This window comes from Neodiprion pinetum, chromosome 6 (assembly GCF_021155775.2).
Source record: "Neodiprion pinetum isolate iyNeoPine1 chromosome 6, iyNeoPine1.2, whole genome shotgun sequence".
Taxonomy (NCBI): Eukaryota; Metazoa; Arthropoda; class Insecta; order Hymenoptera; family Diprionidae; genus Neodiprion; species Neodiprion pinetum.
Genome location: NC_060237.1, coordinates 6,710,616 through 6,732,782, shown reverse-complemented (window position 1 = coordinate 6,732,782; position 22,167 = coordinate 6,710,616). Strand labels below are relative to the sequence as shown.

The 22,167-nt window shown below is 35.0% G+C and overlaps 4 protein-coding genes across 13 annotated transcripts; 2 read left to right on the top strand and 2 right to left on the bottom strand.

Moving 5' to 3' along the window:
• The first annotated feature begins 545 nt into the window (after positions 1-545).
• On the top strand, positions 546-5,095 carry pain (transient receptor potential cation channel family member painless). The gene is made up of 3 exons (XM_046632226.2): positions 546-762; positions 1,846-2,906; positions 3,017-5,095. Exons 2-3 carry the CDS (start codon positions 1,853-1,855, stop codon positions 4,609-4,611), a joined length of 2,649 nt encoding a protein of 882 aa, XP_046488182.1. The 5' UTR covers positions 546-762; positions 1,846-1,852; the 3' UTR covers positions 4,612-5,095.
• On the bottom strand, positions 4,336-11,137 carry LOC124221860 (gamma-tubulin complex component 2). 3 transcript variants are annotated; one of them, XM_046632228.2, is made up of 18 exons: positions 10,853-11,137; positions 10,615-10,675; positions 10,364-10,534; positions 10,097-10,241; positions 9,827-9,998; positions 9,609-9,752; positions 9,369-9,523; positions 9,149-9,277; positions 8,888-9,064; positions 8,575-8,749; positions 8,295-8,488; positions 7,929-8,139; positions 7,703-7,871; positions 7,353-7,527; positions 7,145-7,288; positions 6,639-6,722; positions 5,380-5,540; positions 4,336-5,289 (listed from the first exon to the last, which is right to left on the bottom strand). In XM_046632228.2, exons 2-18 carry the CDS (start codon positions 10,665-10,667, stop codon positions 5,205-5,207), a joined length of 2,544 nt encoding a protein of 847 aa, XP_046488184.1. In that variant the 5' UTR covers positions 10,668-10,675; positions 10,853-11,137; the 3' UTR covers positions 4,336-5,204. The 3 variants fall into 3 exon arrangements, with proteins under 3 accessions (XP_046488184.1, XP_046488183.1, XP_046488185.1); XM_046632227.2 differs by having other exon boundaries at positions 10,615-11,137; XM_046632229.2 differs by lacking the exon at positions 6,639-6,722 and having other exon boundaries at positions 10,615-11,137.
• LOC124221862 (uncharacterized) lies at positions 10,930-16,058 on the top strand. 5 transcript variants are annotated; one of them, XM_046632230.2, is made up of 9 exons: positions 10,930-11,231; positions 11,688-11,755; positions 11,916-12,029; positions 12,121-12,504; positions 12,751-12,850; positions 12,927-13,012; positions 13,089-13,254; positions 13,392-13,606; positions 13,696-16,058. In XM_046632230.2, the coding sequence occupies exons 1-9, from the start codon at positions 11,144-11,146 to the stop codon at positions 13,942-13,944; spliced, it is 1,470 nt and encodes a 489-aa protein (XP_046488186.1). In that variant the 5' UTR covers positions 10,930-11,143; the 3' UTR covers positions 13,945-16,058. The 5 variants fall into 5 exon arrangements, with proteins under 5 accessions (XP_046488186.1, XP_046488189.1, XP_046488187.1 ...); XM_046632233.2 differs by having other exon boundaries at positions 10,931-11,231; positions 12,751-12,846; positions 12,941-13,012; XM_046632231.2 differs by having other exon boundaries at positions 10,931-11,231; positions 13,095-13,254.
• egh (beta-1,4-mannosyltransferase egh) lies at positions 15,038-21,198 on the bottom strand. 4 transcript variants are annotated; one of them, XM_046632240.2, is made up of 3 exons: positions 21,128-21,198; positions 19,092-19,900; positions 15,038-18,320 (listed from the first exon to the last, which is right to left on the bottom strand). In XM_046632240.2, exons 2-3 carry the CDS (start codon positions 19,893-19,895, stop codon positions 17,748-17,750), a joined length of 1,377 nt encoding a protein of 458 aa, XP_046488196.1. In that variant the 5' UTR covers positions 19,896-19,900; positions 21,128-21,198; the 3' UTR covers positions 15,038-17,747. The 4 variants fall into 4 exon arrangements, with proteins under 4 accessions (XP_046488196.1, XP_046488193.1, XP_046488192.1 ...); XM_046632237.2 differs by lacking the exon at positions 21,128-21,198 and adding an exon at positions 20,686-21,105; XM_046632236.2 differs by lacking the exon at positions 21,128-21,198 and adding an exon at positions 20,480-21,104.
• Positions 21,199-22,167: the final 969 nt, after the last annotated feature.

The following is a 22,167-nucleotide window of genomic DNA, read 5'->3' as shown; positions in this document are numbered from 1 at the left end:
GTTCGCACGAAACAAAGTTGAGCTACTGTTTTGACAATAAATTATTTGTTCACACGTTGATTTTTTCACCGCAAATTTTAACATCGATTGTGAATATTTAACGTTGACGAGATCATAATGCTGCGAATTTTTGCTACACGTCGTGCAAATTGCACGCGTATAGATTTTCAGATACAAAAGCTCAGACTAAACAGAACCAACTTCTGGTTAGTATCATTAGGAAGTTGAATGTATTTTCCACGAATGTGTTAAACGACGGTCTAACTCAAAGATCTTTGTTCCATTCGATCGAATGGTAAACCTGCGATGTCACAGCGGCGACATGTCGGCCTCGAGCAAATTTCAGCCCGCTATAAATATGAAATAGAGAGTAAATATTTACGGGAATGACAGGGGGAATAAATAAATTGCATTTTATTGACGGTTAACGCATTGGCGTTTAAATATCCACCTATACGTATACATATTCACCATCCGTGAATCCAAGTCGTCTCTCCGACACTATCCAGCAGTTGCTACTGCTGCTGCAGCAGTTCGTTTTGTAGGTACTGGTGCCCCTTCCTTCGCATTCTCAGCGACTGTGAAACGAAGCGATGTTACACGAGTAGCTCAGTCTCCGGTCTCGTCGAGGGATTAACAACCGCTGCAGCAATGTCACGTATTATTTCTCCAGTTTAATCAAGTGCTACGATGCTCACCACCTGCAAGCTTCACCGCAACCGTGTCATTTTGTAAACGCGCGTTTTGCTCCGTCACACACCGGTAAGTTTCGCATTAATTCATCGTTGACATGTTTCCAAGTCCAACACCGTATACTCTTTTTGGTCGAATGAATAAACTATGAGTCTGTTAATCGCCAGTGGGATCAAAAAGAAAAGTCAATCCAACGTTGACCTGGCGTTTCGGTGTATCAGCCGACCTGCTGCCTTTTGAATAAGCGTTAATTTTCTCTCGCAATGACTATGGATAATTGAAATTCATTTTACGTACCATTGTTCGTATCACTGTCGCAGGAAGTGCATTTCGTTCATAGTCACATTAACTTCATTTATCTCGTTGGCAACCATTAACGATAAAACTTTACAGTATAACATGATAGACTGGACTAAGTCTTCCCGAGTTGTTACGAGTTGTAACGACAACTTTACGAAAAATTACGTCTAAATTTCTATCAGCGGTAAAATATTCGCGCAAGTGACGTTTAAGTATGACGTCATTACTCCATAATGTCTCGACACCCACGAGGTTCCCGCATATTTACATGTCCAATACTGATGACATTAAGGATGCTGCAGTATTAAAAAAAATAAAATAAAAATAAAAAAACGTGGTTTCGAGGCTTTCCTTGTTGTGATATTTCGTCAAACAGTAGGCTCCTGAATTTCTATCGTTTAAACGACGTCGGGATCCTAGTACATATATAGTATGAGTTGATTATGACGTCAACAACTAACGGTAGACTGAAATAAATTGCAGCAATTGACCAATTAGTACGTACGGCTGTTGGTTCCCTTTTTTGTATGCATGAACGAGTCATTGTTTTTTGCCCCCACTTTTGTTCGCGATATGCGTTGCACCTTCGCCTGATCGGCATCGTAAGCTTGCAATAATCGATTCTAATTGAAAAACGATAATTTTTGTAAAGTATTCTTCGCTTATCTAGCACAAGTATAATAGTTTTAATTAGGAAAATAAGCAGACGTGATGATTTTCTGCCGCGAAACGTCTTATATTATCATTTCAGTATCGAACGATGATAAAATGTTTAATTTCTTATTTCGCTGTAAACCACCACCACTTTTTTGTGTAATCAAATTCCTGCTCACGTCCGATGAATTTTTACAGAGTCAACATGGACACAGCAGACCAAGTCATGGAGCTGCAGGTCTTTCAGAGCCAGGGTCCAGGTCCTCATAAATTATTGCTGGAATACCTGAAGAACAGGCACTATGCAGCTTTTAAAAGCTTAGCAACGAAGAGCTTGAAGAAGAATCCTCCCAGTATTGATATGGATCACGTTTATCCGTATCCTCTGGACAAGACACTGTTGGATATTGCGTGTTCTAATGGTCTGGATGACTTTGTTGAACTGATTTTGAACCTGGGTGCAAATCCGAATAAAGAGAACGTTGTTCATCAGCGATCACCGCTTCATTTTGCCGCAGAAGCGGGACATGCTGGTGTCCTTAAGATACTACTCAGCAATCCTGCTATAAAACCAAATTTAGAAGTAGCTCGGCAAACCGCTCTGCATATTGCAGTTAACAAGAGAAACGTAGAATGTGTCGAGGTTTTACTGGAGTACAATGCTAGTCCCAATATTGCAAACAGCAAGGGATTGACACCGACTCATTTGGCGGCGGCATCACGCCAAGAAGCCGTGATCGATCTTATATTTTCTAAATCGAAGTGCCCCCCAGATATAGATAGCTTCAAAGACTTTAGGCGAAGAACAACGCGCCAGATTCTGGAACAAGAGTTACCTCATATCTCACTCCCGCCTGTTATCGATAGAAAAATGGATGTCACTGATCTGAAATACTTCTTGGATTGTAACGACGAAGAGAGCTATTTACAGCATGCGGAAAACGTTGAATTGACACACGAAGAAATGATAGATCTTTTAAAAATAGCAGTTCGGCAAAATTTACCAGGGGTTGTGAAGAGTCTGGCTAAGAACGAGATCGTTGGTGACAGAGGAATCTTAGCTGAAGCGGCGGAAAACGCCGTCGTCAGAGGCCACTACAAAGTTCTCAAGGAACTGTTCGATGCTGGTGCGGAACGAAGTGGAAATCTTCTGATTAAGGGCTGTCAAGAACTCGGATCTCACGCTGTTCGCGGTTCAGATCGAATGGCCTGTCTCAGACTTATTTTGGCGAAGCCAGTAAACGTTCGAGACGTAGATGGTAAAATTTTTGAATCGTACATCGAACGTTTTTTTATCAATTTTATAAATTATTCGTTGCCAATTAGTTTTCTAATATAAGTGGATTCATTTTTTTTTTGTTCATTTCAGAGAAAGGAAACACTGCGTTGCATTATGCAGCCCGTGCAGAATCTTCGGAGATAATAAGCGAGCTATTGAAATCTGGGAGTTACATTGGTCATCAAAACGATTTGGGAATTCCTCCAATAGCAAATATCTCCCCTGAAAGTATGTCTCGGTATTTGGATGATTGTTTACAAACGACCAAGGAACACACTGATGATTACGAGGATTACGAAATTGAATTTAATTATCAGTGCCTAGCTCCGCACGGTTTTATCAGGAATCAGGACAGCGAACATTTGCTTGAAAAAGGTCACGTCAATTACAAAAGAATCTGTATGGAAATGCAGCCATTTTTATACATAGCTAATAGCAACTCTCATCGACATCTTCTAAAGCATCCGATACTTTCGTCGTTCCTTTATCTCAAGTGGCAACGCATCAGCCCAATTTTATACGCCAATTTTATATTCTATGTAATTTTTTACCTGATATTTAATGCGTACATATTATCCATGACGTTCAGCAGTGGTGATCCGGAAAATGAAACGGAATCTACATCATATAATGGCAACGATACTGAATCAGATATTTCGTTAGCAAAGTGGCAACAAAATGGTACTCTGTGGACCTTTACTGCGATTGCCTTAATGATTCTGATTTTCCGAGAATTGCTTCAGCTGGTTTCTTCTCCTTGGAACTATTTCTTCAGTTCTGAAAATTGGTTGGAACTTTTGTTAGTTTGTTTGGGAGTAGCTCTGCTCGGCGGACCCGAACCTTGCACCGGGGCAATAGCGATTTTACTCTCTGCCTGGGAACTAGTCATCCTTATTGGACAGCATCCTCGAATGTCGACTGCGATTGAAATGTTCAAAACAGTTACACTTAACTTTATGCATTTCCTATTTTTATACGCTTTCCTTATTCTTGCGTTTGCATTCGCTTTTTATACGCTATTCAAAGATCAAAGCGACTTCCTTGATCCGGGACATTCTCTTTTCAAAACCATTATCATGTTGACTGGAGAATTTGACGCCAGCGACATACCATTTATAGCTCATCCTGTACTAAGTCGCCTTGTGTTTGTACTTTTTGTTTTCCTAATAGCGATAGTACTGTTTAATCTGTTGAACGGCTTGGCCGTTAGTGATACAGCCGAAATATTGGGCAAAGCTGAACTTGTGGGATTAATTTCCAGAGTTAAACTTGTCTCCTATGCAGAAGGTATTGTCGTTGGTTCACCTGTATTAAAAAATCGATGGTGTTGTCACTACGGGGAATTTGTTCAACGAATGAGAATAAATCCTCTTCGTTTTATGTCGAAAAAGATTTTATTTTTCCCTGACTTTCTACCAGAAGCTAAAATCAGAGTTAAGCCACTACGGGGTAACACCGTTATACCTCATGGTAAGACAGTGTACAGAAATACATGTTCAAAACTCACACTTGACCGTCATATAATTGAACAGGCAAAAGAGATTATTTTGTCAAGAGGACGTATCTCAGATTATGAAAAAATTATAAATGCATTCAATCAGAAGTTTGAAAGACTTGAAGCGATGTTGCAAAGTATCAATCTAGCTGTGAAAGAGAATAGTTGCAATACCAATGAAACAGATTAAACAATATGTTGAGTTAAACGAAAATACTTTTCATGTAGAATTCAGCGAGAAATATTATTTCTGTACTCATTGCTTTTTTTTATCAAATTGAGAAAAACTGATTAACTTCTCATTTTCAATACTGCTAAAATCTTTCGAAATTGGTACTCTTGGTTCGCTGATCAAATCTTGTGAATATAGTATTTTTACACTTATTTTACAAAAGAAAGCAAGTATGGAGATAATGTGCTTAAAAGAAAAAATGTAGAATAAGTGAAAACGAATTCTTATGATGGCTTGTTACATTATATTCTCAGTGAAAAACAACGTGTTCCATTATTGATAAGACAAGGTAATATTATTTATTTAGGTATATTTTCTAATTGCTTACTATGTAAATGGAATATTTAGCTTTGTGCTAGTGTTGTTAATCTACAACAATTTTCAATTCATAACTAATGAATTAATTTGATCTATATCAATAAAGTATGGCATTTATCTTTCAGATCCTGTGTCATTTTTAGCAAAGATCTATAAATATATTCATTTTTTTAGTCAATGGTAGGTACAGTATAGTGCGATCGTATATTATACAATCTGGAAGTGGTCACTTATCAACCAGAAATGTCTTGTTGCCGTGTAGTTTTTTCCATACCCTGCCTTGACAGCATTTCCGTATAAAACATGTTGAAATCCAATCTATATACCGGAAAAAGTGTCATTTTACAATCAGATCAGAATGTCTTTTATGAAAAGTAAAAAAAAATATCTATCTATTTATAAACTTACCGGCACAAAACGTTCAGTAACTTTTCATTATCAATTTCACGGCCCAAGTCACGGATTCTATCAAGAAGACGAACAAGAACCTCCATAAATCTAGTGTCCAGTTTCGTTATTCGCTCTTCAAAACTGCCCTCTTCTGCTCCGAGAGTTGATTCAGCATCATTCTATAAGATAAAATATTTCGTTTGAACGTAGGCATTCACCGCAATATAATTGACAGATATTTCATTGAAACAAAAGTTAATTGAACATTGTATATTTCATCGATGGTCCCGCAACCAATGTCTTGTTCATTCTGGTTAAACACAATCTTAGTCAACGTTACAAAAAATAATTTTAATACAGTCTATATCAAGACTGGCTTTTGCGTTTTATCAGCTGACTACTAATGTTCAATGAGAAAGCTGGACAATTGTTAAACAGAGTAGAATTAGATTGATGTTGTCATCTGTTAATTTAAACATGAAAGCGAATGGATTATGGAAAGTTTGAAGCTAGTACTAGTTATAGCTATCACTATTCATTTCCTGAACTTCTTTTTATCTTGTTCTCTTGCAGCAGAGTCTTGTTTCAATTTTGTTGAAAGCTGAAAACGCTAAAAGTAAAAGGACTAGAAACAAAAAATATCACAACTAGTATTATAATACGGTGCTACTGAAGAATCATGTCTGACAAAACCTTCCAGGCAGGAACATAATTTGCAATCACAATGAAGATAAAGAAGGAGCATTCCTGATCATGTTCCGTAAATGTTTCCAATATTACATCTTAAATTTACAAAATGCAAATAACGTTGCTACCATGAAATCAAATCAAAAGCACAAAAATCTTATAACGGAAATACTTCTTAATTCGGCATCATGTTGTATTTCACTTCAACATGTATGTATTTTTTAATGGGCAATTCAGTTTTTTCTCTTTTCTCTTGTTGATGCCGTAGATATCGATTCGCGATTTACATTGAGAAAATATTTTTTACATGAAACGTTGTTTGGGAAAAAAAAGCATAAATGGATATTCGTTTTCATGGTCGTAACATGCAATACATAATATCAGTACTTCTTCCAAAAGAACGACAATATCTTCAACAAATACCTAATGATTACCTTTGTTTCTTGCTAATCGCCTAAATTAATACAAAAATTATGAAAATAACGCAGAGATGCAGTCGATGTAATGAATCATCTATCGGCAGCAAGTATCACGCTTTCTAGAACTACATGATGCAGAGCTGTAGCAAACTTATATTTTTAACCGTGTACCTCAGAATCACAGTCACCGACGTCATCTTGACAGGATCCAATCATTGAAGTCAGTTCAGCGTCAACATAGTACCGGCTCATTTGCTTGACATTAGTAAGATGATGTCAGATTAACACAATGACAAATATTCATGTGTTTATTCATGCAGCTTTTTCAGTTTTTTTTCACGAAATTTCTCATAAAATTTCCGTTTTGATAAACCAAAAGGTTCATTTTTCGGTTGCATCATCGTTTAAAAAAATTTTATTAAATTTTGTAACAGTAGAGCCATGTTACAATTTTTAAGAAAACCGTTGTGCACTTATCTCGACCAAAGTCATACGAATAAATCTGCTAGGACTTATTCATGCTTAACTTAACTTCCGTATACGATTTTTATTATTTCTAACTAACAGTGGTTTAGTATTGGTTTGTGCAATAACTGTATAAGTATTATTTCAAATCAATCGCACACGCAATATTGTTATTAAATTAAAAATTGTAAAAGAATAATGAAAATTTTTACCTGCATGAAATTGCAGAATTCAACGCATACAGCACAGAGACTCGTGATGCATGCCAATAAAACTGGATCCGTTAACATGCACTCCTTGAGACAGTTATCCAGTAGATCCTGATGCACGCTCAAAACATCATCCACGTTGCTGACCTGTGCCATAGGATTAAAAATAGTTAAAACTATGTCATTCATTTGATTTCAAGAAATTATATACCTTGCTCATTTTGTTGAGAAATGTGAGCCAGTTCGGCTCTATAACTTCAACCATCATATAATATTCCAAGTGTTGTATACAGTCAAGCATACGTTGTCTCAGGGAAAATGCTTGACGATATGCCATTGCAGCTTCACACGTAAACGTTTTTGCTATTTTATTGCTAATCCACACTCTGAAAAATTAAATAACACTATTTATGATCAATATTTTAATACAGAATTAATTGCTAGAGGAAAATCACTTGAATTAAACTGTTTCCTGCAGATTAATGAATCGTCGCATTTTTCTGTCATTTTAGTTTCTTTGTTACCTTACATAGTACCTTGTACAGTAAGAAAAATACTCACCTACATAATAGCCTTTCAATATGTTTGCAGTAAAATAAATGTCTAAATATCATCTGATAGCAGGCTATTGCTTTTCTGTTTATAATTAGAGAAACTGGCCACTTGACGTCATAGTTGAATACAAAGGCTTCTAATCCAGTTAATGCCGTATCAACTTGAGAACAAAAATCTATAAACAACAGAATCGATTAGTATTTGAATACTTAACAATTATTTTCATCTATACCTTTCTCCCCTTGTGTTTGTATGGAAAGGATTCGGAACATTTGAAATTGTAAATCGTGGGGTAAGAGTTCTGGCTTCAAATCATCTTTGTATGGATCACAATCTGCAGTCGACATGCGCAAAGCCAATTCTAGGAGAGAAGCTAGCCGATGAATCACAATGTCGTACATATTTTTTGCCAATTCCCCTTCACACAGATTCATAAATTGAACCTAGAAAATTGATGTCAGAACTAATTTTTAATAAAAATAATGAATTACGTAAAAAACGATAAAAATAACTATAACACGTTTCTAATAATCGATTTTACTTAAAAATTTTATTTGTAGGTACCGAATTTCTACCATGTTTTGAGTTGTAAACGTACCACGAAATCCCCTTGAGCCAACAGAAAATAATTCTTAACGCTTCGAAGCCGTCCCATCAGGTCGTTTTCGTGAATAAGGACTTCCAATAGCGTCCGCGCAGCTTCAGAATAAGCCCTGTCAATAGCAGCAATATACTTTTGTCCACGGTGTTGATATTCAAGTGGTTCTTGCTTTCCCCATTGAACTGTCTTACCTGTAAAATGAATTTAGATTTATTTAAAAGTTTGGATTTCTAAAATCAACTTTGAAAGTTATAAAGGAAATTGATAACAAACTCACCACATTGCCTGATAACATTTAAATATTTTCCAGTTCTCAAAATTGTTTGGGCATGTTCGCTGAGGAATACTGGAATTCTTTCGTGCCTCACAGTGTATCTCTTTTCCCAGTAATCGGCAGAATAATCCATTGGCAGTTCTTCACGCTGTATGAGTTCATTATCCTCAACTAGAAACTATTCGAAGTAAATTTTGAAATCATATTCATTGCAATTACATAATATTCTTGTATTTTCAGTGGTATGTGGATTACACGAGAAGCAGAAACTAAAAGCTACAACATTAACGCATATTGCAGAGTAGAAAAAACCTACTTCTTGATACGGATCACTTATAACACCCTTGTAGACCCATTTTTCTAGCGTTTGCATGTAGGGAACGCTAGCTGCACGAATAAGGAACAAACATAATTCCTTTGACTTAGCTTCTCCACTGATATCATTCATGTGTTCGTGTAGCAAGCTCAAGACTTTGCCACCTTTGGCACTCGCCTGCAAAAGGAAAGCGTTGTGTTTTGAAATGCACAAATAAGATGGTGACTCAATAATACTCATAGTTAATAGCTTAAAAACTACCTTGCATATGGTCGACGTGATATGTGCAAGAATTGCCATGGTAGCCATGGTCGGCTGGATGTAAAACCATAACTTCTGTAAGTTGAGTTTGCCACGAATATGTTCGGCTTCCAATTGTACAATGAAGAGCTGAAGTTATTTGAACATGATGAACTTATTGATAAATCCTAAAAACGATGTTCGTATAATTGCTTAATAGAAATGTTTATTATTTGCATACCAAATAATCTTTTAGCAGACAATTCAATGCTCCTCGCAAAGCGTGATTAACTTGACCGTCTTCAGGCAGAACTTTTTCCTCTATAAATCTAACAGTCATTGAGTAATGTGAAGCCAATGGTAATATTTGTTGTGCTAACTGCTTATATGAGGTACCTGAAAAACGATAATATGAAAATGTTTACTGAGATGTTGAACATAGAAAAATTCAAGAGTTATTGCACTATTTAATGATCCTTACCTACGTCTTGTGAGATTACAAAAGATCGAACATCATAAGGATTTGCAAGGGGCTCAGAAGTGATGTACGAACCATCCATCCCTTTTAAACAACACAATATATCCCAGAGTAGTATTGTTTCCTGTGATGCAGCTGGTACAACTTCTGCAATAAATAATTGTTCAAAAGTAATAAACTACAAGATTCTATATGGAGATGGTCAACTTTGATCAAATTACTCTGACAGAAAGTAACAGATAAATCTGAAGGAAAATCCCAAGAAAAACGAGGCCGATCTACGACCCAGTTTTGTGAGACAAGAGGAGGGTCATTCCGCTTGTCGGTCATGCTGATTTGTTTGTTCAATTTCCTTTCACCCTCGACGGCAGCTTTAATAACATTTTTACAAATCTGTAATGTAGGATTATTTCATTAAAACTTTTATGCAACTATCAACAATTTCAAACTGAATACAAAATATTCAAAACACGAAAAATGATCCAACAAACCTGTGGAACATCCTCTCGAGTTATCGTTGAACTTTTGGTATTACTTAAATTAGTGGACAATGCATTCTTTCCCAAGTGATCCTTTAAGTTTTTATCTGCTGATATTAAATCAAGTAGCTGCATAAAGGGACCCAATAGGTCGACGCTAGAGCATCAAATAAAAGTGACCGTTCAAATTTAGATACAGGTAATCTTGATCTCATATCTGTTCATACAATAGCGTAATTGAAGTTTTCTACTGGAAAATTGGGAGAATGATTGTCTTACTTTTTAGATTTCAATTCTTCGTATTTTTGTAAAAAGAGATCTGGATCCGGTGCATTTTTAGCAAGCTTGCGAACGCAGCTCTGAGTTGCAACATTGCTTATTGCAAGATCTGATGATCGGCTGCATCGCTTCTGAAGTTCTTCTACATATTTCTCAGGGGCTGACGAGGACCTGAGGATTATTGCATTGATTAAACTTCATAGAAGCAGATGTAATTCATTTTTTGAGAATTTCAAATTTATATTACATACCCAAGTATCTCTAAAAGTTCTCCAACCAAATGATGTAGCTTGAACTCGCTCATAATGAGTGCTGTTCAAAATAAATTGTGCATTTAAACTTCGTAATTACAATGCCCAAAAAATTCGGCTGAATACATTGATCTTTGCATTGATCGAATCAAGAAAATTCGCACTTATTTCGTTTTACTGTAAGTTTGACTGAAGATGAAATCTTTCATTAATGCTGCATTAATTACAACCGCCTCACTTGTTAGTTCTATCTCTACTCGTTGTCGCGCCCATAGGTTTCTGCTCGTCTGCTACTCCTTTTCGCTCGCACCTGTCAGTAAATGCCAAACTGTCGGATTTGCGTTTTGTCAACAACCAGAATCATGGCCTTCCAATTTTTTGTGGCCTTCCTAATGAAATGTTCACTTCCAAATGAAATGTTGTAATCGTTTACTCAAGAAGATGGTGCAAATCAATAACATTCGGATAAAAATTTAAAGAAAATACCGAGTCAGGTTATGTTATTGTTGTGTTTCGAAGAGCCGCAAACATGGTTGGCAAAGAGCCGCAAGGGGCGCTGTTGGTGATGAACAGCTGTCAAGATCAGAGGGCGCAGCTATCGGCGATTGTTACAAAAGGTAACCAGCGATCTTTTGCGAATCTGAACCAATTCAAGATAATTTAGGAAACAATTTTGACACTTGGACTTTGAACATTAAATGAATTGATTCTGCCGGTGCATATAATTTTCTTTCGAGTGATAACTTTCCGTAAGTACGCTGTACCAGTTTTCTGGCATAGTGGCATAAAATCTTTAATTATTGTCGTCATTGTTCTATAAATAATGGCGCCAGCTTATAGCAATTTCTCTTAATTCAATCTTACATCTTGTTTATCTTTATTATTCATTACAAATGTTCAGAATCAGTAACATGAAGTAGAACCAATTTCTTTCTTTTGATTTTATATAGTATTCTAGTGTAAATATCGAAATATTTCGGTTCTATCACACGAGACAAGAATGAAAAGTTTCGAAATATTGAGGCCATAAATATCAATGTGTAAAAAAAATTCATAAATAAATGTTTTTTCAGGTGAAAAGATGGAGGGTAATCAACAATTCAACCTACGATGGAATAACCATACGAACAATATTTTGCAGGTAAACAATTGAATACATACAAATTATAGTAATATCACTCAAGCTTCACTATAATTGCTTCAAGAAAATATTACTTACACAATCTTTAATATGATATACAATGATAGCATGTTTGTAAATACTTTGAACTTGAATAATTGGTAATATGATTTTCTTTCAGGTATTCATGGAACATTTATCGTCAGAACAATTGGTTGATGTAACTCTATCTTGTCAAGGGCGATTCGTAAAAGCACATAGAATGATATTGTCTGCGTGCAGTCCATATTTTCAGGTAATTTCTATGTGAAGCACAGAGTTGGGGCTCATTTATTGCCGGAACAGGAAATATTCAATAATTATTATAAAATTCGATATCTTTTCAGGAACTCTTCAAACACCATACTGCAAAACATCCTGTGGTAATTTTGAATGGTATCAAGTGTGAAGATCTTCAAATGATCATTAAATTTATGTATCATGGTGAAATCCGTGTACAAGAAACCGAATTAGATGACTTACTTGCTGCGGCTGAAACACTTCAAATCAAAGGTCTTAGCAATGTTCGAAATAAATATGAGAAAGGTGAAATACAATCACAGAATGTGAAGAAAAATTCAGTGCCACCACAAGAGAATAATACCAGGAAAAAAGTTGCACCTCAAGTACTGGATAACTCACGTAAAGCTACGAAGAGTACAGAAAAAAATAAACTTCCACCAACTGAGCCACCTCGTGTTCGTAAACGGCGCAAGATGTCACATACTATTGTATGTTTGCAGTTTTAAAATTTATATGTAAATATCGAGGGCTAAAGACCAAAAAGACGCAACCCACTGTTTTTCCGATTTGCAGATTACATCTGCTTTTCTAGATTTTTATTGCATACGCCTTCACGACAGTAAACTCATCGAATGCTGAATAATTGTATTTTATGCTCTTTTGGTTCCTAGCCCTTAATATCATGAGTTATAAATCATTTATTTGTCCCTTGTTGATTGAATTCTAATTTGCAGAATGAACTGGCTAAGGAAACAGTATTCACTAGTAATGGAGCAGTTTGTTTGAATCCCCAATCAGTAAGAACTGAAACTGATCCAGTGGTACCAATGGTAGGTTCGTAGATGAAAATTTCTAAATTGTACAGGAAAACGTAACGACTGCTTTACTCTGTGTTTGAATTTGATGTTAGTATACTTTTTTCAGATCAAAGTTGAACCGCCCGATATAAAGGATGTTTCTGATGAGGATGAATCTCATTCTCCATCCTCTAGTGAGGTAAGATAGACTGTTATTATACACAACTCGAATCCACTAACTGATCTTACTTGGAGTGCTGTATAATTCGTCAAAGTTTCAGGTGAAAACATTGAGGATAAAAGGCAAAGGGAAACCAGCAGGTCAGAAGGCTGTTATAATAAGAGATAAGGCTCGAGTACCTGACAAAATTCCTCGCCCACCTAACGCTTTTATGATTTTTGCTAATGAATGGAGACGAAAGATGGCATTCAAGTACCCTAGTAAGCAAAAATGTTTCTTCATTTATTTTTAAGTTAGAACCACTATCAAAAGTTCGCTTATTAGAACCAGAGCACAGTATCTTGCTATCATAAGCAAGGTCTTGTATGGGTAATTGTGAAAAAAAAATTTTCCTCAGATGAAAGCAACAAAGAAATATCAGTAAGACTAGGTGTGATGTGGAAAGGATTGGATTTTCATGCCAAAAACGCTTACTTTGCATCAGCAAAGAAAGCAGACGAAGATCATAAACGAAAATATCCTGGCTATTATTACAGTCCTAAAGAAGCACGTCTTAGAAAGAACTTGAAACAAGATTTAATGTTAGCCCGATGTCTGCCAACTAATATTCGGGTAAGCTGATTCATTACTACCATAAACACGTCCAAACACAATTTTGCATTAAACTGAAAAAATTCTGATAATAAAATATCTGCTGACAGGACATTGATGCTGCACGTCTTGTCAAGGTTTTCATAAATGTGGATGAGCACCAAGGAAATATGGCTCGCATATCACCGAAGAACAAAGATAATGATGGAGATCATGATCAAGATGAAGATGGATGCAAGAATGAAGACCATGATGGGGACGAGGACGATCCTCTGCAGCCAGACAAATTGGTTGAGAAAATGCAACTGTCTGATGAAGATAAAGATAACGTCTATCTCACCTCTATATCAACCCCATAAGTTATCTGTACTGACAAAATGTTTCTTCACTTTACTTGTGTATTTTTGAGTCAATCAATGATTGATAAGTTTTATTCTAAGAAGATGGGAAAGTTTTTAACACAAAAACCAAACAAGGATACTAATCGAACATGCTATTCACATGTTCAACAGTATCTACACAGTTGATGTAGAACCATCCAAATGATGTAAAACGCATTCGTAACGTACTCGAAATATTCGGTTGTATCAGAATTATTTTATTTACTTTCCATATCGCGTAATATCATAAGAACATATTCTGGTGATCAATTTTTGCTAACTTATTGCTGAACATTAAATAATCACCCGATTGTAAGAACTACGAATAATTTCGTTTTTGCCTGATGACGTATTTTTAATCGTTATATATAATAAAGTAGGATATTATTAAACCACCAGTTAAGTTGGATCGTTCTACAGGAAAGTATACAGCAAGAAATGTACTTCCTATAGAACAGTCCAATTTAACCGTTGGTTCAATATACTCTACTTTACTACATACCGCATATAAGGCTAAGGCGGCGAAACACAAAATAATGAAGTCAAGCAATTAAATTTCGGTGATTTACCTTAATAGTACTAATGCGGTTGTATTGTCCAATCTGATATATAATTTCTGTTTAACTGAGAAATGAAAAAATTTAATACACATAAAAATATGTCATGCAAATACCCAGTAGCAGCATGTGGCAAATATTATTTCATTGAATTTGTTTCACTAGAAATCTTAGTATTTCTAATTTTTGCAAACCATAAATAATATATTATGTTTAAATATATTATAATTAACACGTTATAGTGCATTTTAAATTAATTGTAAGATATGCAAAAGCACAGTCTAATTGATCAAACAAATAAAAAAGCAAATATATCATTTGATTATGTAGATGTAACATATATAATATATACCTGGAGATTGGACTTACAACTCATGGCTTAATACATGGTTTTTATAGTACACTCATCCAGTTTGTATTACATTTCAAATAATTCAGAAGTAGTCATAATAAACATGATCGTAATTCCAAAATGTTCAATAAAGTAAAGTAGGCGGGAATAAAAATAACACAAATTATTCTTGTATCATTTAATATATTAGGTACATCGATTTTGGAACATGTAATATCGTCGTACTAGGGTTTTGGTGGAATCGAGATCCTACGAAAAATTTCACTTACAGATAAATTAGTAGTACACCATACGCGTTAATAGAATACATAATTCTATACATGTGAATTTATTTATCGTTTAATTATTCTGAACGATAAATTCGAATAATTTCCTATCAGTACTGTAGTATTGTGACCTATGACTGTGATAACTCAATTTTTTCAATTAACAATTAATCGCAAGTTTCATTGTTGACTTGTGCTCAGAATGAATACAACGTACACGTGAAAATATGCAAAGCCACTATTTAAAATATTATCATATTAAGTCAGCAAGTAGGTACCGCAATAAAGCTTTGAAAAATTCATAATGCAGGTATCTCATCTTTTCTTGAGCATGAACTTGAAAAACTTTCAATAATGGGCAACTTGTCAAGATGTATATTAGGTATTTCGTGGTCACAACCAAGCTAAAATTGAAAAATGTGAACTTAAGAATTCTGTTACAACAAATAAATTAGATGATTACGGTAGTACACATTAATCGAAAATAATACGAAAATTATATCACAAACAAAAACTTACGAAGCCGGTATTTAAAAATGTAAAATTCAAATTAACCTGTTTGTTGACAAATTACAAATAAAATTATTGCTGATATTTACAACGTTATAACTAATATAGTTTCATCAGGGTTAGAAAATACTGTTCATAATGTATAAGTATCTGATTGTGAGAATTATGCCACGGAGCAAAAGACAAAAATACTTTCTCCATGGGCCGTCAATTTTCACACTACATATAAATACAAAATTATGACGTTCTAAATAATACCAATTCTATACCTATTATTATTTTCGAGCAAATACAATACTAGACATTTTCACATGTCAAAAAAAAAAAAAATTACAGATTGCGTATTCACAGCTTCAGGCTATATTATACATATGTACCTGTAATGTACGGTCATGTCTAAGCACCAATTGCGGTACCAGAGAAATTCTAATGCAAACGAATCTTAACTTATTCGAAATGAGATAAAAACTGAAAATTAACTGATAATTTTATCGAGTGGTATTTAGAATTTTCTGAAGCACGTTCTCTTTTTAACTTACTTAATGGACCACACCTCAAATCCAACACAGTATATTTTATATTCAAACCAATTTTCACGACGACAGAAGTAGAAAGTAATTTAACAGAACTGTAGAACATGTCATTTTTCACCTAAGCAACATTTAAAAATATAATACTAAGCGCGACGTAGGTAGCGTTTGTGTTATTGGCAATGGTACAAATGACATTGGGGATGCAAAGTTTCTTGCATTAACATTACAACTTTCATAGATATGAGTTGAGATGTGAGGAAACAATAGATACTAACATGTGAGTGATGACAATGTAAATGCATCAGATTAAGCTAGAGACAATGCAACAGAATGATGTGTTCATTTACATGCTTTTTGCGAACTATTAATATTTTAACCCAGTATGCATAAATCATTGGTAGTGAAGGATAAGAGACGTTCGTTTCAATACCTTACCACATGTTAGAATTGTTGCAAACATACAGATGGACTTAAGTTCAAACTTCCATATGTACAGATTTGTGTAGATATTATACAAAAGTAGCATTCATATTCTCCGCATAATCATACAAATCATTTTCTGGCATATTAATGTACTTCGCAAAGCTTATAATTTCTTTTCTTACTGTACACCATTTGACTAGACACCATGATATATCGTATTGTGCAGCATTAGGTCTTTAAAATAATTCTAATTGAGTCTACTCGTCACTATTATCCTAGAAATAGATATTGCCAAGATCAGATCGATAGTTTAGCAAATTAATTATTCTACTATTACGAATCAGGTGTAATATCTACATATCAATAGTAGGATAATAACATGTATTACAATAATAATCAGATGTCGATATTTTTTGACGGAATGAAAATTGTTTTCACCAGGCATTAGCTGATTGTCAGATACTAACTCGCGTATTTTACAGAATTACCGTAACGAATAACTATGTTCTTACGTTATTCTTATTAGTTTCAATTTTTTCCCAGTAAGGAATAAATATTTGACAGTTGATTGTGAGAGATTAATGCCTAAGCCAGGGACTTATAAAAAACTACAACTTTCAGGTAACATTGATGACTGAAATTCAAATTCTAAACATTTACAAACTAATCGTGATAGAGTTCGATTCATATATTGTTTTCAATCATATCATATCTTAATTGCTTCCGAAGAATCTCATCTAACACAGACTCTGATTTATATCTGATTACACTTAATGCTTTCAATGTTTATCTAAAATACTTTGAACAATTTTGAATTTTATTGGCTACCATTATAATCAAATGTAAATCACAAGTTCTTGAAAAAAAAAATGGGTGATCAAAAAGTTATAAGTACTTGCAATATTTCATTGTCAGAAGCTTTCAACTTTCCAAGCAAAGAAACTAAACTGGCAGCAATAGCTGCTTGTTACATGGAGTTAAGCCATGCAACAGCAAGCCAATAAATCTATATGTAAAAATGATGTATGCTCAGCAATGAATGAACAAATTATTATGATGGTGTACTATTACATAATGAGATTCAATTGTTAATATTAGTTATAAACTAGAAAATAATTGAATACTATCTAATTATTACTAATTAGACCGTTATTGGTGGCTTATACTCCTTGTTTACAACGTAAAACTTGTGTTTTTTACCAAATAAACCCCAAATGACTGCTACATTTTCAATTAAAATGTTGAAAGGTATTGTTGACAAGGCTCCACATATGCATAGCATAAATCGTAATATACCGAAACGGTACAAAGAAAATGATTTGATGACACCAAATACGTACATGTAGATATTCACTGCACCGATAAAACCACAAAGAAAGTCAATTACTGGAGGACAAGTAATTGGACACAAACCAGCTAATATTACGTTTGAAGTAGAAAGAGGCAATGTCACCCATGAATAACAAGATATTGCTAACAGTATCTTCTTTTTAATGGGAATTACTTTCGAGTGAACGACCAACAGTATACCCTGCAGCCATCTTTTTCTCTGCTGCAAAAAGTCCAGTAAGGAAAATGGTGATTTTTCCCACATTTCACCCTCCACAAAATTAAACGTGTACCCTTGACTGAACGCCTTCATTGCAAAAAAACAGTCCTCAGCTACCGACCCATCTAAACCATTGTCAAATGAAACTTGCTTTTCTGCACCCACCTGCAATAAAACATGTATCAAAAATCATACAAATTTTCACAAGTATTGAGACTAATTAGACAGACTTGTATCTGTTTCAGCAAACATTAACTGTTGTAGATTAAGAATCAGTAGAGACTCTGACAAAGAACGCCGATCATTCAAGCATACAGCAATCTGATATATAATTCGACGATCTGAATTGATATCAGCTTATCGGTATTTAGTCACTAATACAAGTCAGAGATATGATAGGAAAATATTACTTTCCATCAGTCAATGTAGTTATCTATGTCAAACAGGGGGAACACCTCAAAGTGTACATTGAGTAAACATGCTACCTGTTCTATTATAACATTGCTTCATGGATATTGAAGTAAATCAAAAGGCAAATATATCTAGTACCCAGGAAAGTACGGATACACAAATTCTAAGTTCAAAGCTCACTTTTCAAGAACATATTTATGAGGTATGTACTCTTCTTTCGAAATGGATATGATAAAAACTGCATATTTTTTTAAATAAAATCTTGACCAGCATATTTTCATATAATTTTTTTTTGTTCAATCACTGTTTAAACTGAGACTTATCAACGTCAGAGTATAGTATTGCTTCTTGAAGGATTTTATTTTTCACAAGCTCAATTGAATTTCAAACTCTCATAGAATGTTACAATGAAATCTTAAATTTGAGTACCATGATTTTTATGAGAATGTAAAAATTGTTCAAATATTCACAAGTAAAAGGTCTCTTGAATCTATCGTAATCGATAAATAATAAAATATCTCTCACCTGAGTAACAACGTAGGAGCCTTTCATACTAAACAGTGGTTTATGAAACATGGAGAATTGAAGTCTAAGCTTCCCCATATCATCAGCGACTCTAAAGCTATCGGCAAGGGTAGTAATCCAGTTGACCACATCTTCATTAGCATATGTAATTAGTCCTTGACCAAACTGATGCTTTCCGTCAAGTACAAAATTAAGTATACCGCGAACTGAGTTTTCTGTGAGCAAAGTTTCTTCATCCAAATGTACGATCCAGTCATGATCTGCCAATTCATTGACGGAATTTTCAAGGCAATATTGCAATGCCCGAGCTTTAAAAAGTGCACCGGTTGAAGTTCGATAATTGGCTGGAATGACAAGCTCTCTAACTCTCCGATGCGGTGCAAGACCAATTGGCTTGTCGCTAACAACTTCTATTTGAAAATTTTCAAGCCCAGCTTCTGTACACTTGTTCATGTTTCGATTTACGTTCGTTTTCACTAAATGAGGGTAGTCTCCTCTTGTAACTACTCTTATACAAATAAAAGGCGCTAGCAAGGGTGAGCCTTTAAGAACAACTTTATCAGGGAATGCATTGTACATTGTTAATCCAACAAAGTTGAAAAGCACTTGAGGAAAAGAAAGGAACGTCAGTATACGAAGAAAATATAGAACGAATGCCCCCACGAGTCCATAGTCGTTCCATGGGTCCAATTTTACTTGGTTATCAGAATTCCACCGTAGTCCACCCGACACAAGACAGAACACAACCACGACCAATGCCAAAAGGATGCAGTGCAGGATGTGCTTCATTCTGCTGCTCAGCATTATGCCTAAAATTAGGTAATTTTTGGCTATTTATAGAGTTACAACATTCGCTAGGAAAATAAATTCAATTTCAAATTTAGGTAAGAACAACTGACACTAGTTTAATTATAGGTTTGAACCGTCAGTGTGCGTGTAGTATATTATATATAGCAGCTAAGTTCTATCCCTACAAGCCAAAGAGTGAATAACTATCGGACAATATATAGTACTTGAGAATAATTTTATCATAAAGACATACGTTCCAATGAGTCGTGTTTTGTAATATTTGCATAGAGATAAGGTGTCGCCTCGATATCACAAAATTGTTATTTTCGTCAGTAAAGGTGAAATCCCGTAGCCGACAAAGCAAGGTACAATAAACAAGTTAAAATTACTTGCAAATCTAGAAAGGCGAGAAAATTTTGTTCCCGCATGATGACAAGAAATGTTTACATAATTGACAACTCAATGTTTAGCGTGATTATACAACAATTCACTCTATACGAAACTTGTAGTAAACGAAAGCGAAACGGGTACGTGTTTTGATGTTTCTGTACAGCACGAGCGGGAGGAGGAAAATTTTAGTGAATCTTTGTTGGGGTTACCTTTTGATAATGTTCGGTTAGGTTTTCAATGGCGTTAACTAAAGCAACATTTTGCGTATTCCATAGCATGAAATTCACTCATTTAGCAAACAAATTTGAAGTGTAAGTTTTGCCGATACACGAAGTAACACCGAATCTAAACTACACTTCCTTGTGCGTCTCACTTCCGTCACGCACCCAAATGATTAAAATTGTCAAATTTTCACCAGGGTTATAAGAAGCGCTCTTCGTTTGTGCGGTGCCTCGTTTTATCCTTGACACATGTCCTTGACATTGAATGAATTTACTGTATGAAGAAATATAGCTCAGCCCAAAGCTACTTTAGAGCCATCGACGTTAACAAAAAATATACAAGAATATTAAAAATGCATTTAATACTAGTACACGTTTCGGAAATTGTGATGCGCCCAAGTAAAGATAATTCGCCGCCTCTTTCATGGGTGAACCTTTTGCCGTTGACTGAGTTATTCCTTAAAGTCATTCAGTAGCCAATCAAATTGTTAGACCAAAATTCTCGAAAGCCCATTCGTTGTCGTTTGATGCGTGACCAAAAGACGTTGGCCACTTTTCCAACCGAGGATAAAGTCACAAAATATCCTGGTCTCGCTTTAGATTATCAGATAAAGTGAATAAACAGTAGAGTATTACCACACTGTAGGTAGATCGTTGTTTTATTTGTTACGTTCTTTGGTCGGAGTTTGAAATAAATTGGAATACGACTCCGAGACGTATTCTCGGTGTCGTCTTTTTATAATTCCGCAACACGCCGCGACCTTCATTTTAATGGATCCTCAACACTGATTTACATGCACCCATGTCTTAACATTAAATTTTTTGAAAGTAATTATCCACACTGTTTACTGTCTTTGCGATAAATGGAATTTGTTTGGCCGCTATATTGAAGAGTGGGTTTTCTCTGAATCTTGACCTACCGCATATATATTTAAGCTGTCATCGTATTTGGCTCTGTTATTTTTAAAGAAAAATGCCGTTTCGAGATAGGCTACATTAATCTGCTTCCTTATCTCGCATCCGATGTGTTAGACTCACTGTTCTACTGACTAATGTATATTTATTTCGTATCATAGTACTGCGTTATTATTTCAAATGTTCACAAATTAATCATCATTGCAATATGCATTGACTGAAGATTATGATCTTCAGTTAACGCAATGTGATATTCTCACATCAATTATTTCAATTGAAATCATTATCTGTAATTTAGAAGTACTCATTAGAAATATGTACATAAGAAATGGGAGATTTGGATACATTGTAAGTTGACTGAAGATTCTTATTTTCGGAAGTTTCGTACCAGCCGATAATTACTGCGGTACTCTCTCTGTACCGCAGCTTATCGACGTGCAATTACCATATCTACCACTTCAGAGTGCAGTGGTCTGGCACCTCTGGCACCAACATACCATTAGTTATTTCGCAACCGAACTTACATTCGTGTAATGCTATGTAGTATGTATTGTCTTCATTGTTAAGTTTATTTCTTTAACTTCAACCCACACGTAGCTGGCCCCTTCAAGCCCAATCGTCTTGCACTGATGTAGCCACCGGTCAATCAGGAGTCTTTTCCAGAAACTCATTCCGCTATTGAAGATTATTTCAAACCAGACTGCTGTAACGTTGAATCATTTTTAGACACCAGAGAAAAAGGAACTAAATTAAACGCAGAA